This window comes from Boleophthalmus pectinirostris, unplaced genomic scaffold (genome assembly GCF_026225935.1).
Source record: "Boleophthalmus pectinirostris isolate CB_2022bp ecotype Guang Dong unplaced genomic scaffold, ASM2622593v1 HiC_scaffold_5, whole genome shotgun sequence".
Classification (NCBI taxonomy): Eukaryota; Metazoa; Chordata; class Actinopteri; order Gobiiformes; family Gobiidae; genus Boleophthalmus; species Boleophthalmus pectinirostris.
Window position 1 is genome coordinate 21529525 of NW_026571404.1, and position 17483 is coordinate 21547007.

The window sequence follows — 17483 nt, forward strand, 5'->3', positions numbered from 1 at the left end:
TTCATCCAACTTACCATCTGTAGTTAACTAAAGAATGTATTCATGCCCACATCTAACTCCATTTGGATCTGGCTTTTAACGGGCTGTGGGCACTTTTATCTCCCTGCCGTGCCAATCCCCATTTCTTAAACACGCCATTATATTTCTAAAATCTGTCTACTTGAGTTTATTCTGTCTCTGTTCTCCCAGCCTTGTCAGAAAGGTGTGAAACGTCACCTCTATCCGTCATATGTGTACGCGCTCACACGAGACTCACACATGCTAAAAATAAACTCCTATTAGTAGCAGTCAGAGCATGGGGGAGAGGAGAAGAGGGGGAGAGGAAAAGAGGGGGCTGAAAGAGCGGTGCGACTACTATAAAGCAGAAAAGATTGAACGCGTGATGAGGACACTGAGGACTAGGGGTCCACAACATGTTTCAAGTCTATTGTGATAAGACATATACTATCGTGCTGGAAATGTCTATGTATACATGTAAGCTTTCATGGACAGACATGGTAGTATGTTATGAAGGGAACAAAATGATTATAGGAATTTTATGATCTATTTAAGGCTCAGTACAACTAACTTTTTTTTTAAACGATACATCCACATCTCAATTGTTACCAGTAAAACAATATTCGACTTGAACATGTTTACCTCGTATCAATCACAGATGATTATAATTACAGTTATTTGATGAACTTTCAAATATAAATATGGTTCATGTGACAACTTTGGATCTAGTTTAGACCTGATATTGATTGATCTTTCAGTTCAAACTAACTTGTAGACTGCAGACGATTGGTCTTTTCTCTCTGGTGGCGCTGTTCATGGTGCTGAAGTCTGTTTGTATCACAGGCACACACTGTCCTCTATCTGCTCCCTTTAACCTCCCGCTTATCAAACTCTGCCTTAATGGAACTTATATTGTGTTGCTATAATTAGATTTGTGTCCTTTTTCAAACAATTTGCTGAGTGTTCTGTTTTTAAGTTAATAAGCTGAAAAGAAAGTTTGAAATAGGCATATGTCTATTACTATTTTTATATCCTAATGACATTAAGAAGATGAGAAATATATTCAAATGTGCTCAATGTGCAGAAAGATCTTCAGTAATGAATTAACTAGAGTTTTACAGAACTTTAATCAGCATTGTCCCCATCTTATCCACTTTAACTATGGCAAAGTCATCCAAGGATTTACTCATTACAACAGAAGAATATCTAGCTTTATTGAAAAAAAAAAATAAAAAAATTATATTCTTTATATTGTGTTACTAAGCAGCAAATTAACTATGTCATCCTTTATCTGTGACTTACAGTTGCTGGCTTATTGGAAAAGAATTGTAGTTATTTTTATTTGAACTCTACCAGGAAATGAGTAGACTCTTGACACACTGTACCTATTACGGACACTGTGTCATCTGACCTCACCCGTGACTCTGATGTAACTGTAATGACTCCACATTTATCAATTTTCAGGAGAAATTTTTAGTCTTATTTTGATCAATAATTCATTTTCTAATCAGCTTCAGTCATTAGGCCCTTTCACATACATAGTAGAGTATATTTTCATTCCTGGTTGACAAGTTGCCTTGTCAGGTGGATAAATTTACTGCTAACTATAGCTTCTAACTAAATATAGGCCTCAGGGATCTCGTTACACACCCATTGCTTTATGAAAACACAACTGGGAAATCCACACAGTTTTCCTGTTTAGCCTCTGGAATGCCTGCGGTATTTTATGGATTCTGAAACAAACTCTTGATCAATGTATAGATTATTTATACTTGAACTAGAACCATTGTGGTCCATGTAGATCAGGGGTCTCAGATTCGCGGCCCGGGGGCCAACTGCGGCCCTCGGAAGGATTTTTTGCGGCCCTCCACTTAATTCCAAAGAATAATGTCAGTGATTTTTGTGTGTCTATGTCAGATTTTTTAAAGGTGAATCAATTGAATGGGCGATTGCCTATTGCCATGAAATTATTTGGTTAATTAAAGCCTAACATAACAAATGCTGATTCCTACATGATCACGGGGAACACTGGGACTTCTCTGTGGAGGTCCTGAACAGAAGTACACAACCCCAACTTTGACTCACTCTGGAGCCACACGTTCGCACGTACTTGCTCTGATCTTCGTGTGTTACATTCTCTGTATTGGCCATTGTTGGTAAAATAATTCGAAAATGAATCGTGGCTGCGTCTGGACAACAATCTGTTACTACACTGGAGTCGTACAGCGCGTCATTTCAGGCAAAGGAGACGCGTTTCCCCCATGATGCATTTGGAATAGTTCGTTTGGACCTGCTGTCTATGGTTTGGACCCGGGTTCGTGTTCACACCAGCGTGAAAGTGTATGAAAGCACCATCAAACTACAGGTCACGGCTCACTGATGAGCATCTTCAATCTATCCTGAGGATCTCATATGCTTCCTCCTGCAAGCCAAATATCTCTCAGCTGTGGAAGATGAAGTGTAGTCAGGTTTCAACCAGCAAGAAGTAGGCAAAAGAAGAAGAGTAGACGTATTAGTTTAAACTTACGTTCTAAATACATTTTCATGTTCTGAACTGTTATTAAAGATTAAGAAAGTGTGTTGCGTGTTGTTCTTTCTCTCTCTTCATTTCCCGTGCAACTGCTATTTATCGAATACTCAATGCGGCCCAGCCTCACTCAGACTTTATCTAATGTGGCCCCCCGGTAATTTGAGTTTGAGACCCCTGATGTAGATCTATACACTTAACTTAACCCACAATGAGAAGGTTTCAGGTTTCAGGTAATCTTAGATGATATTTATATGAATCCATAGTGTTGTATATAGCTCAAAGGTGCACTGTGTAACTTTTCTAGTAGGGTTAAGCCACCTGTTTGTCTCCATGAAGATGTTAGAGATATTGATTTGCCTGAAATGTTCCACAGCATGGCATTACACCAAAACACCTGTAATTCAATAAATCCAAGACAGGAGGTAAGTTTAATGCTATAGAACAAAACATTCCAGTCTAAGCAATAACAAAGCCATGCGCATAAGCAAATGGCAGACCCCCACAGAAGAAAAGTTTCATAGTGCACCTTTAGTGTTTCCTTATGATTGATTTTCTGTATGGTGGATTTTCTCTCATTTTTCTCTCATATGATTGATTTTCTCTCTGCTTCCCTGAACTTACATCCAACAACATGGCTATGGTATGTGCTGGTCCAAACCTGATATATTAAAAGCAACAGTTTAAACAAAAAACACTTTATCTAAAGTTTGTCTAAGTCTATATGTCAGTGTTAGTGAAACAAAACAAACAAACGATCAAACAAACAAACAAACAAACAAACAAAACACATGGTGTCTAGGGATGTAACAATAACTGAAATATCATGATATCATATCAAGTCTCACAATAATATTGTGGGCTGTCAAGTTCCTTTGCTTAAATGCATGGTTTTATAGTAGCAACAGCTTATAAATGTAGGAAACTACTTTTTAGTGCAGACAACATGAAGAGATATGTTTTTTAGTTGAATTCTTGGGATTATGATGGTAATAATTCACACCAAAATCTGGTCAAGTTTTTTTAAAAGCAAAAAAGTGTCCCATCTACAATTATATTAGCTTCTTCAAAATATCACAATAAATATTGTATTGTCAGATACATATTGTGATAATATCTTACCGTGAGATTTGGATATCGTTACATCTCTAGTGGTGACCCATGAAAGAAAGAGCCATTAAAATGACCTCTTTCTGTGCTCTTTGTTGTTTTTGTTGTTGTTATGACAGCATAAGGTTACATGAATGTCACATGTCACATTTGTAACTAGACTATTGTGACCAGTCTCCGCAGTGACAGAGCCATAACAAAGACATGACGCTGTTGTCCTCTCTGTCACCCTGTGTGTAATGGACAGGCTGGACAAAGGAAGCACACTCATGAGCTGAGTCCACTGGGAGGACACTGGTCTGAGGTACTAAAAGTCTGCTGCTCCCCAGACAGAACGGGGCTGTCCAGTCCACTCAGTGTCCGAGAGTGAGAGCAGAGCCAGGGCAGGGTCGACCTTGAGATCCTCCTCTCACCTCAGGTCCACAGTGCACTCAGCATTCAGCAAGGTTAACATGGGGCAAGGAAACAGGGAAGGTGACGTCAAAAGCATTAAAACAGAAGAATGTCTTGTAAACTCTGTCACCCTTATGAACTGTAATTATTTTCATCTGAACTTTACCAGTAAATGAGTAGACTTTTGACACGCTATACCTATTACGGACACTATGTCATCTGACCTCACCCATGACTCTGATGTAACTGTAATGACTCCACATTTAATCCATTTTCAGGGGAATTTTTCATACATATCAGGAATAGGAATGTGTTTACGGACAAAATAGTGGAATAAAAACACCAGGATCATGTAGAGTGGGTTAATATGAACATTTAAGACCATAATGACAAAGCTCACTGCAGCACTTACGCAGAGAGGGGTGACATTTTTTGATGTAAAGTGAATTGGAGACAGAGTCCGTGGAGCCAGAAGCGCCCCCATGCTCCTTTCTTATTTGGAACAGAGCAGATAGTGGGTTAGCTATGTTCATTTATCTATACAGACTATAGTAACTACTTAATTAATGGGTTAAGAATTAGAGTTAGGGAATTAATTAAGTAATTACTAAGCCTGAATCATTGTTAATAAAGTATTTGTTCGTTGTGAATTAAGTCTTTGTTCATGCTTTAGGCAGATTAAAAATGTTACGGAAAAGGTAATGCTGTCACTTTCCCCTTGTTGCTCTGCCCCTCTCACAGTGGATTGATTTTTTGATTACATTCACTGTCAACTGGTAATAATCAATTCCACAGCATGCCAGGTTCATTTACCTTTACAGATTCCAGCTCATGTCAACGAAGTAGGATCCAAGCACCAAGAACAAACCCACAAACCTATATCAAGGACCCAATATTTGAATTGCAGTACCTCACATTTGAATTGACAGGATCTTTCTCATTCCACTTTTACCTCCAGTGGCTCTTATGTGTCGTCCTTTTACTCTACATCATTTTGCTGTGTGTCAGTCTGAACAGCTCCTCAGAAATATGGGACACTCTGAGACACCTCCTGTCACCTTCCTGAGTGATGTGTTCGAGAACCTGACTGGAGTGTGGGACAGGGCAGGTGCGTGAGGCGGTCATAGACAGAGACGGGGGACCTGGTTTTATACTGAAAGCGTTTTTGTTGATATCCCCAAAATGACCGTAAAGACTGAGGACACTCAAGTAAGAAGGTTGTAGTTTGGATTCAGTAGTGGTGTGAAGTAATCAAATCATACTCAAACCATCAGTAGGTCATTTTAAAGGCAATTTTACAACACATAAGTAAAAATGTGTCTTGTCCCGGTATATAAATATATTGCAAAAGCAGTTCAAAATGAAAACGATCTGTGCTGTCTGCATTTGAAGGGCCTATATTATACTATTTTCTGATAGATTCTATGTCATTCATACATGTTTAACACACAAACACTGCATATTTAGGCTGAGTTCTTCACTCAAACCGAAAATACTCACTTGTTTCACCTTTTGATGTCTCCACAGTGCTTTTAAGCCCACACCTTCAGTAGAATTATTTGGATAATTTCAGCCCTGGAATTGCCAATCTCTACTAAACAAAAAGGGAAAAGGTAACTGTTAACTTAAAAACTACTGCTTTATGATATCACAAAGTGGAACAGAGCATTTTTAGATTGAGAGATGTAGACAGACTAATAATGCAAGGTTACTCAGACATGTATGAATGAAACAAAACACAACTCCGGGTATTGTTTGATGAGGTAACAACCTTTTAAACTTGCTTAAAGCTTACAATGCATGATAGATTTAACATGAACCCAACATGCGTAGTCCTTGTGTATTGAAATGCGTTGTTCCCTGTGCATTGCTTGTAGGCTTTAAGCATTAGTCTTCATTATATATGCTAATTGATTCAGGCCATCATTTTACTGATAGCTCATAATTTGTGATGTCTAACTATCGCATGCATGAAATTACCCTGCTAGGTCATTATGTACGTTCACACCTAATTACTGTAATGTATTTCCAAACATTTCTTAACATGGAAATCACACACTTCCTGTTCCTGCCGCTATTGTTTCAACAGCCTTTATCGTGACACAAATCAGCTTTAATATTCCTCTGCTCCTCTCCGCTGTCAGCTTCACCCCATCATCTCCGCAGGCTCTTGTCTGGGACTCCCATCATACTCTCAGTTGTATTACAAGCTTGTCTCCACTTTCTATTCCTCATGTGTCTCTATGATGTCATCTCCACTACATGATCCAAGGCTTCTGAATGCCTGCCACACTCTTACACACACGTACACAAGCACACTCACGCACACATATACATACACACACACAAATATGGGGATGCAGGATCTCATCAGTTACCACCTCCGGTCTCTCCAAATCTGATTCCCCTCAGGGCTATTTATAGGCGCCAAGGCCCACTCCACACTGTGCTGTGCTACGTCATGGCCTGTGCGTCTGCATTCAAATGTGGGAACCAGAGCATAATACAGGAGGAAGCAACTCTTCCTCATACCAAATATATGCACTGTCACTTCACATGCAGAAGCAGTTGTTCATATTAAGCCAGGCACACAAGTCTAATTGTGAGGCAAATAAAGAGCTTTACTTCAGGAATGGCATCTGGAATAAAGTTTTAGGAAGGTCATACAATTTTCTGTAGAGCTACGTGACATGATGATAACTAAGTACATTGTGGTCGGAACTTTGTGATGATTTGCTGCTGTTTTTGGTATTATTGTCCAATCATGATTTTGTGCTTTGATGTTTAATGCAGGCTTCTGATCGAACATATACTTTTCGACTAACTCCTCCTGTTGAACAACTTCATTAATGCTCCAAAGAATGAACAGATGTCTTTAGTGTCCTGTTAAAGCTAATAAAAATAGGTTAACATGAATCAAGAATAAAATTTAAGTCTGCTTAAAATCTGTGATACCACCCCAGTCTACATAAATGATCAAATGTGTAGGTGTCAAGTAATAGTGGAATTAGCAGTAATAGTATGTATATATATCATTATCACGTATCAGCAGTGGAAGAAGTATTCAGTTTTTAAGTAAAAGTACACATACTGAAGCAAAAAAATAAATAAACATAAACAATCTATTAAATATATCTATCTATTAAAGTAAAAGTATTAAAGTACCAGTTTAAAATTATACTTAAAGAGTAAAGAGTTTGAGATCTAATAAGGCTTCAAATGTATTTTGATAAAGTTTGTGCAGAATTTTGGTCAACAGAAGCAACTGTACATATATTTTATATGTATATTATATATATATATATATGTATATATGTTTATATTTTATATGTATTTATGCTGTAACCTTGACTAAAAAAAATTATCCCTCAGCCTTTTCAGCAGGTCCCAAACATTAAATTTTTTTTTACTTTTCAGCCCTGTTAAAAAAGTAGTGGTGTAGAAAGTACTGATACTTCTTCTCAAAGTTAGTGAAGCAAAAGTTAAAAGTATCCTCTTTAAAAAGTGCTTAAGTAAAGTGCAGACACCTCACTTTTTTTTTACTTAAGTATGTACAGTACTTTATTACTTTTACCACTGCACCACCATTGCATATAGGGGTGATTTGATGAGGCTTAATGGGAAGGTTAATGATGAAAAAAGTTTTCTAATAATTCGTCTCAGTATATGCACATACTGCAGAAGAAATGTGTGCTCACTCATTAGAATTTGATGCAGTTTTGACCACCATCTGTTTGAGACTTCACAGCTGTTGCAGTTTTAAACATTTCTTCATCATGCGCCCTCAAACTGACAGGGGGAAGTATGGCCTTGCCTGTATTTCTGAGAAAGCTATACCCTGTTTTATTTATTTAATACTATAAATAGAAACACGTATTGAGTAGGTAGGTAAGATGACACATTTTGAAGTATGATATATTGCTGAAGAATATATAGACAATAAATGACAACTGCAAGTGGTGTATTTATACTGAGTAGTTAAAGGTGCATTGTATAACGTGTCTCTAGTGGATGGTCCATCAAATGCTGTTCTCCATGGAGATGTTATTGCTTTGTCTTGAATGTTTCACATTATGTCATTAAACCTTTCTATCTTCATGAAGACCAAACCAGGCAGAGTTACAGGTCAGATCTAACAGCCCTGCTCACAGTCAGAATGCATGTTTTCTTGGTATTTTTGAGTTATATAACCACATGTAATTGGGAAAAAAATATAAAAATGTAAGGAAGAGCTGTTTAATGTCATACTGTGGAACATTCCAGGCAGAGCAATGACATGTCATAGAAACAAGCAGGTGACGGACCTTCCACCAGAAAAGTTCCACAGTGCACTTCTAAGTATAAATAATGACAGTAATAATTTCATATCTTGTAGACATCTTGATGGGCAACGTGACTAGGAGAGGAAATATAATCTTCCAGCAGCAGGATCCAGATGTGTGCCGAGTGCTTGTGGTGGCTCAGGGCGGTTGCTATGGAAACCTGTTGCCGCAGTAGGTGTAGTGGTGAGGGTCAGCGGTGAAGGGTACCAAGGTGGTTATGTATGCAAGGACAATTCTCATCTTTTCATCTAAATTGCACTGCTCCCAATAGCTTATACTGACAGTAATTTATACATGAAGTCTGTTTGCACTGATGACACCTGTCAACTTTGATCAGAAATCTGTATGTGTGAGATAAATTACTTTGTCTTATTTGATCTTTTAGGGAAGACAAACATATTTTAATGTGTACAATTAGAGAGAAGATATAAGACAGAAGATTTATATTGTGTCTTTCTTCTAGAAGCCTTCTGCGGAGGACAGAGAATAGCCATGATAACTGTATTGTAGTTTTTGAGCAGGCCTCCTCTGTAGAGAAGCATGTATGAAGGCAGATCAATAGTGTGTGATATAATAGATGAAATGTGCCTGTCTGCACGCGTGATGCATGTTGTGTATGAGGACTCAGAATTGATGCTCTGTGTGGTGTCCATGACGACAGCCTCACCCCCTTTCCCTCCACCTTTCCCTCCCTCTCTGCCCTCCACCCTCTCTACTCTGAATCTCTCCCTCTTTCTATCTATCTGCCTCCCCTCTTTCTCTTTTTTCTCTCTCCCTTTTTCTCTGTCTTTCTTTCTCTCCTCTCTCTGTCTCTCCCTATCGCTCTCTCTTTCTCTTTCTTGCCTCTCCGTCTCTCTGCCTCTCTCTTTCTCATCCCCTTCTCCCTTTAGCCCCCCTCTGTCTTCTATTACTCCTCACACCCCTCACTCCTCTCTTTCTTTCTTTCTTTCTTTAGCTGTATAACGTGACAGCTGACAGGTTTTACAATGAGTGTTAGACAAGGCTTGAGTGACACATGCATCTCAGCTCAAATCCTGTCTCTACTCCGCACCAGCCTCAACATGATGTACATTCATTCATATTCACTCATTCAAAATAAAAATTAATAAATTAAAAAACATACACTTTCAAATCTATAAGTTAATGCAAGTAACACGCTTAGTATCCTAACTAATGTTCTTCTTTGGGGTTTTACCATCATCAATTGCCCACAAGGAATTTTATAGCTATAACTCCATAGTTGGAAAGCTTCGTGTCAAGGCTGGACCCTAACTTGATTTAAAGTGGTGTTTAAAGTGATGAATGACTTTGCTGGCAGCTGCATGAGGTCATTCTTTAATACTGTTAGTAATTAGATCCAAAGTGTGGCCCTTGCTACAGACTGGCTAGTAATTTAAAACAGCTCCAAAGTCATAAGCCACACACTCAACTGAAATATAAACATCGCATTACAAGTTTAAGTACAAGCAGACTATCAGCTTAATATTTTCCTAAGATTAACTGCCTTCTTATGATTTCACATATTTTAAATCCTAAATTAGGTGAAGTCTGCCCTGTGTTTAGACTGTGCTTGACATTGTCCATGTAAATGCATTGACCCATACTGACCTCTAGTGGGACTGGCTTAATATTGCACCTCTGATCAAAGCCTTCTAAAATCCATTTGTACATAATCGCTCAACTTTGTCCATTTAAATAAACCCAAATTATTCAAGATCAAAACACGAGGATCTTCTAGTTTAAGATATGTATGGTTTGTGTTACGCAATGTCCTTCAGCATGAATCTGGTTACATTACAAGTCAAACTTTCAGGAATATCTCAGTGTATTATTCATTCCACCTTCCAGTGCCCAGACTTATTTTGCAATTCTGTCTACAATGCTCCAGTCTGTCTTTCTCGCTCTTTCCTTTACTATGCTCTTTCTTGTTTTTGCAAAGAATTCTTCGCACCTGTCCTACACTATATCAAAATTCAAACTTGACTTTCATTGTTACAGTATCTCTAAATTATCAGGCATTTATTTTCATTTTTAGTTCTATATTTAAATAGACGTATTTTGTTGAAAACCTGTTTACCATGAAAACTCAAGTCCTGTTTTGTATAGTGCTTTTGATCAAAGAAAACAAGCAATCTAGGCACAGAAAGGAGTAAGTCAATAGTCAATCAGTTTCCAGTAAACATTTATTATGGTGGAGTCAAAACAGATGCGTATCAACACAGGTGGATGAGGCTGTGTGCAGGGAATGGTCAATAGCATGTTAAAATGTACAAAGCTTGTGAACTCATAACAGATTTGTCACAAGTGTTCAATATGTGGGCCGTAATGCCACTGGTCGGTCTGATCGCAACTGATGTTAGAAATGGAGGTTTTTATGTTCTGCTCTTAGTAATATTATTCCCTCTATATTACTGGATGTTCAAAGGAAAAGGTAAGACCGAAAAAAATTACATGTACTTTATATACTATTCAATCAATTAAATGTTCTTTTCATCAGATATTCACTCTGATTTCAGTTTGATAGAAAGTTGCAGTCCCATACAAAAAGCTGTATATATCCGTGGGTTTCAGAAGTAGGAAAAATTAGGACTGTTGCCATGGCGATTAACAAAATATGATGTCTTTTGAATGGTGAAAAGTCCTCAAAATGTCACGTATAACTAAAACGCATGAAAAGTCCCTGTCACTCAAATTCGCCCTGGTGTAGCTTTTTGGGCTCTACTGTTTCAATTTTGTCATATTTTTTACTTAGAAGTGCAATGTGTAACCTTTTGTGGTGGAGGGTTTGCTTCTTGTCTCCATGGAGATGATATTGCTTTGCCTTGAATGTTCCATAGTATGACATTAATCTTATGTAATACAATCACAGCAGTTTTTATTGCTCATAATTTCAGTGAGAAACATGCATTCATTCTGTAAGCAGGGAACATCTCACATCTGACCTGTAACTTGGCCTGGTGGCGTTACTTGCCTGTTACCATAGAAACAGATATGCTTAATGTCATACTAACATACCACTCAAAGCAATAACATCTGCATGGAAACAAGCTGTTGGCAGACCCTCACCACAAACGTTACACAAAAGTGTTATACATCTACAATGATTTTTTATTGCAATATTTTTTGCTGTGTCATGTTGTTTAACAGTCTGCACTTGCTTTATGCGCTCTCTGCCCTCTGTGCCCACTAGATGTCCTAATCTAGCTGACCCACTATTTCACAAGTCCTCCTTTCCAGTCTATCTCTCCTCCTGTATCTGCTTTATGTTTTGATTTATTATATACTGATGACTTGGTTGGACTCGTACTGTGAGTCAAAAACTAAAGCTGGGTATTGTCCTGCTGTTATTGATTATAAATGTAGCTGTTATGTTCATGGCCCATTATCCACATGATGGGGCGGTTGAAACGTGTGATTGCAACAGTTTTGGTATTCAGGGAGCGTAGTATCTGTCATTTTTGTCTAGAGTTTTTCTGTGCTCAGTCAAGCCTTATTGAATCCTAGATCAATAGCCATGTTCTCCAATTAGCACATTGTGGTGAATAGAGAATGCAACATGCAAAAATCAATATGGCTGGCTTAACAAAATGGTAGATTTTTTTTTTAAAACACTTGGCCAGTGTTTGAATTTAGGGAGGGGACAGTATGGAATTTTGACTGTGATCAAAATTAGCATGGTATAATGTATGCAGTGGTGTTGCATATTTTATAATCTGTGATAAAAACAAAATATTTTAATGTTATTTAACTGTAGAAATTTGGGTAAAGAGAGCAATTCAGAAGCCTTACAGTGAATAGGTCTATAGGCATACATGGATTGAACGTCTTCAGACTATTCCATCCTTGTTATCTACATTATTTGTGGCATGACAGACTTACATTATGTTAAAACATAATCTATTTGCGAACTCAGTGCAGTTAGAAGTGCTTTTTCCACATACCCAGTGAAATAAATGGACTCTGCCAATACTGCCAGAAAGCCCATAAGCGCAGTACTGATCCAGAGGTGTTTTAATACTGTCGTATACCTTAAAACAGGTTATCTCTCAGTCTGTAATGCTTCTCCTCTTCTCCCTGGCATTTAATACTAGCTAGACAGGATATCTTGGTGTTTTATTGTAGTTTTTCTATGTATTATATTATCTGTAAATCTGTTTTTTTCAGTTTTTGTTTTTGTTGACCTTTATGTGAAGCACTTTGGTCTGCTGAAGTTGTTTTAAATATGTAATATAAACTTGAATTGAATTATTCTCCCATCTGAAAATCTGGATAGTAGATAGACAGTGAAATGTAAAGGTGTGGTCATGATTCAGGCTGCCTGTTTCCTCTCAAGGCTCAGATCACCTCTTTACAATATATTTAGCCACAGCAGAAATTTGGAAAAATCAATAAGGACTTGAAGGGGAACAGTGGAAGCAATGTAAGTTTGTGTTTTCATTTGAGCTCCCTGACTGAGCCATAATCCAGAATCAAAGACTAAACTCAGAGCAAAGATCTTTAGTACTGTAGAAAGTCACTGAGGTAAATGTTATTATAGGAAGAATTTTGCAAGTATCGAAGCTTTACAATAGCCCTGCAACACACAAAATTTGTTATTGTTATAGGTACAAGGTAAAGTATCTCTTACTTAATATTTGTTGAGAAATCTTAATACATTAACCACAGTCACTGCTTTGTTCTTACAGCAAAGACACAAAAACATAAGGCTTTACTGCCAAAAGTAGCCAGAATGGGACTATTTGATTCAATTGAAAAACACAATGAAAGCAAAGGGCATATCCACAGTGTGACAGAGGAGAATTCCTCCTGGACTAGAGCTGGTGTCTGTCGTCTCATAAAGAATAGATGTATCTCTTTGTACTCCAAATGTGTACTCACGGGACTCAACCTTAGCTCCTATGACATCCTCTACATCGGTCTATCCTTTACTGTAATAAAAAAGTATAGTTTTTCTCAAATTTTTAGTTTTTTTTTTTTTTTATATTATTGCTCTAACTGCTTAAAAGTAGTAGTAGAAACAGTAGCAGTAGTAAAAGTAGTAGTAGCAGTAGCAGTTACTGAAGTAGAAGTAGCAGTAGCAGTAGTAGTAGTCAGTAGTAGCAGTAGTAAGTAGCAGTAGTAGCAGTAGTAGTAGTAGCAGTAGTAGCAGTAGTAGTAGTAGCAGCAGTAGTAGAAGTAGCAGTAGCAGTAGTAGAAGTAGCAGTAGCAGTAGTAGTAGCAGAAGTAGTAGTAGCAGTAGTAGCAGAAGTAGTAGTAGCAGTAGTAGTAGCAGTAGTAGCAGTAGTAGTAGAGTAGCAGTAGTAGTAGTAGTAGCAGTAGTAGCAATAGTAGCAGCAGTAGTAGCAGTAACAGTAGTAGTAGCAGAAGTAGAAGTAGCAGTAGCAGTGGCAGTAGCAATAGTAGTAATAGTAGCAGTAGTAGCAGTTGTAGTACTAGCAGTAGCAGCAGTAGTAGCACAAGTAGCAGCAGTATTACTAGCAGTAGTAGTAGCAGCAGCAGCAGCAGTAACAGCAGGAGCAGCAATAGTAGGAGAAGTAGTAGTAGCAATAGTAGCAGTAGTAGCAGTGGCAGTAGCAGTAGTAGTAATAGTAGCAGAAGTAGCAGCAGTATTACTAGCAGTAGTAGTAGCAGCAGCAGCAGTAACAGCAATAGCAGCAATAGTGGGAGAAGTAGTAGTAGCAGTAGTAGCAGTGGCAGTAGCAGTAGTAGTAGCAGAAGTAGAAGTAGCAGTAGCAAGTAGTAGCAGTACTAGTAGCAGTAGCAGTAGTAGTATCAGTAGTAGAAGTAGCAGTGGCAGTAGTAGTAGTAGCAGTAGTAGCAATAGTAGCAGCAGTAGTAGAAGTAGCAGTAGCAGTAGTAGTAGCAGAAGTAGTAGTAGCAGTAGTAGCAGAAGTAGTAGTAGTAGTAGCAGTAGTAGCAGTAGTAGTAGCAGTAGTAGCAGTAGTAGTAGTAGAAGTAGCAGTGGCAGTAGTAGTAGTAGTAGCAGTAGTAGCAATAGTAGCAGCAGTAGTAGCAGTAACAGTAGTAGTAGCAGAAGTAGAAGTAGCAGTAGCAGTGGCAGTAGCAGTAGTAGTAATAGTAGCAGAAGTAGCAGTTGTAGTACTAGCAGTAGCAGCAGTAGTAGCACAAGTAGCAGCAGTAATACTAGCAGTAGTAGTAGCAGCAGCAGCAGTAGTAGCAGTGGCAGTAGCAGTAGTAGTAGCAGCAGCAGCAGTAACAGCAATAGCAGCAATAGTGGGAGAAGTAGTAGTAGCAGTAGTAGCAGTGGCAGTAGAAGTAGTAGTAGCAGTAGTAGAAGTAGCAGTAGCAAGTAGTAGCAGTACTAGTAGCAGTAGCAAGTAGTAGTAGCAGTAGTAGTAGCAGTAGTAGTAGTACTAGCAATGATGTATTAAAATAATTTTCCAGGTAGATCAGACGTAATCACACTTATTATATTACTTGTTTTAGTGTAGTGACCATAGCAACCAATACCAAACTCCTCAGATTTTTTGTATGTTTGTTATATTTTACTGCATTTCAATCGACTTAATATTATGCAGCAGTAACGGTACTTGAATAGAATTTTATCCACCGATGTCCTTTCCTCTCCTCCTCCTTTCTCTCCTTCAAAATAGCAGCTCTGCCATAAATAAACGTGTTTGTACCAACAGGTTCGGCTCAGATTTCTCATTCTCCCACTTCGTATTGTGGTTCAATATTTCTATGTTTACCTCTACAATGTCGGCAATAGGAGCTCCCTTCGATACAATATACATTACGCAGGTTTGCTTTGCCTATAGTGCAGAGGTGGGGCAATCCTGTGATAACTATGAGGCTAAGAATTACATCACGCGGGGTTAGGTTTTCTGTCACCTTGCGATGCTTCTCTTTTCTACCACAGCTCTGACTTCTCCATAATGAGGCAAGATGGTGGACACCGTCAAAAACAAAAACTGAAGCAAATGAGGATTCCTATGTACTGAAGTTGTCAAGTTGTCTTTTGATAAAATTATACACATCGCTGGATTTAAAAGAGAAAAAACATTAGATTTGGTTATTTTAGTTGCGAAAGGTCTGGTGATACTCTCAGTGGGAAACCTTCTGGGAGGGGCAGTGAGGCGGGCTAACAGTAACAACGTGCTTTGCTTCTGGAAAATGTAATTTTTTACTTGATTTATGGCAGTTTGTATGATGCGTGAGGTGAGGTTTGTACGAGATGCTCAATAAAAAGTTCACAAAATAAAAGAAATTACAGTTGGACAGCGCTTTGGAAAATGCAGTGCTTAGTCATGCTGTTTCACTTTTAACTGTAAGATTTCGAAGCCTGAAATTTCTCTTGGTGCATTGTGTTCTTTTTCTATATATTGTAGATAGATCTGTACAATTTTGTAGAAAACTTCTCAATGATTTTGTGATTTGATTATATTTATGGTTATGTATGAGTACAACAATTTCAAAAAGACTTGAATTGTGTAACAAAAATAAGAATCAAAAACAATTCAAAACCTTTGTGGAAGTCTAAACTATAGACTTACTTGTTTTCATTTCATTTCATGTTTTGACTAAATAGTTGGAGCCTTTGTGATCTGACAGTTGTGTTACAAATTCTATTTCAATTTGATTTTGAATATTTGTACAACTTTAATACCCAATATATTTTCTTTTTTAGCCAACAGGTGGTCTTTAACTAACATTAGAAATCCTCAAAAGTCAAAATACATGCACTGCCTTTTTGCTATGCCCAAGAGACCCTAGTTGGTAAGCTATGAGCCATGTCCATAAATGTCATTACGATTCACATAAACAAAAACACAGCATCTTTAATAGCCTCCTATTAGTTAAATCTGACTCTTATGCCGTTACCGTGGAAACAGCATGAAGCAAATCAATAGAAGTAATGTTACATGAGTGGGAGGACATTCCTAAACCCCCCAGCTCCGGATCGCACCCCTCCTCACCCTCACAGTGCGCTGCTGTTTGTCCTCTCCTCCTCCCCTCCTCCTCCCTCTGCCCTACCTCCTCCCTCACTCCATCCCTCCCTCTCGCTCCCTCGCTCCCTCTCTCCCCCTCGTAACATTTGCTTCTTGACAACCACTGCCAAAGGACTACTACACAGAGCGGGTGTAGCGCCACATTCCATCACTTTGAGAAGAATAAACAGCAACTTTTTATATGTTTTGGCATTTGGCATCATGGCTTCTACTTGGGGATAAGGTTTTCCTGTGACAAGATGCTGGACGTATTCAAAACAGATCCCGAAACGTTGCAAAAGAAGTGAAGAAGTTGGGACAAAGTTTTCGTGTTCAGGACAGTGGCGCAGTCCTCCACCCTGGTTTGGTAGCGGCCAGGCAATGAGAAACTTTTATGCCCACCATGTTGTCTCTGGATGGGCTAGAGATGATCGCAGTGCTGGTGGTCATGGGGCTCTTCATCAAAGTCCTGGAGCAGTTTGGGATGTTTGAACCAGTTGGTGGAGAAGGTAAAAGAGTAAAGCGTAAATAAAATTGCATTGTAAATTTCAAAATAGTTTCACTCATGAACAATTTTAATGTATTTATGTGCAATTTATTTATTTTTGTATTGTGATTTCTCTATATGAAAATATGTATTGGATGGTAAGGACTTTCTACAGCTTTCTCTTTTTGTCTCCCCTATGTATGCAAATATTTTAATGTTGCTATGGTAACATATAGTGATTTATTTCATTTTTCAATTGTCAATTTCAAACTTTTTCCTGTTAGAGTTGTCCTTAAAGTTTGCTTAATTTATAAATAAGTAATTACATTAGCCCTCGATCCCTGGTAAATGTAAATATCAATTACTCTTGTTCTGACCTGTACATGACTGGACTGCAGTACTGGGCTAAAGGTTTCCGTTAACATTACAACTCTCTCTCTTTCTCTCTGTCTCTCTTTGTCTCTCTCCCTCTCTCTATCAATTTCTGACTCACACTCAGGCACACACACGTTGAGTTTCCCTGTTTCTTGGGGACATTACATTGACTTACGTTCATTTCCTGGAGAATGACCCTAAACGTACCATCGTCACTACTTACCGAATCTTCACCTGTTTTAACCTAAACATATCTGAACTTTAAAATATTTTGTCGATATGATTATAAACAGGTTACGTCATGGGGATTTGCCGCTTTAATC

At 38.2% G+C, this 17483-nt stretch overlaps 1 protein-coding gene across 5 annotated transcripts in view; it reads left to right on the top strand.

Moving 5' to 3' along the window:
• LOC110157035 (Kv channel-interacting protein 2-like) overlaps window positions 1-17483 on the top strand; it is a 90861-nt gene that overhangs the window by 53784 nt on the left and 19594 nt on the right. Inside the window, exon 1 of one of the 5 annotated variants that reach the window (XM_055163085.1) lies at window positions 16702-16807. The exons of the other annotated variants lie outside the window; for them this stretch is intronic. Within the exon in view, the coding sequence (XP_055019060.1) occupies window positions 16702-16807 (106 nt within the window). Of the gene's footprint in view, window positions 1-16701; window positions 16808-17483 lie in introns of those variants that run through there. 5 annotated transcript variants of the gene reach the window in all.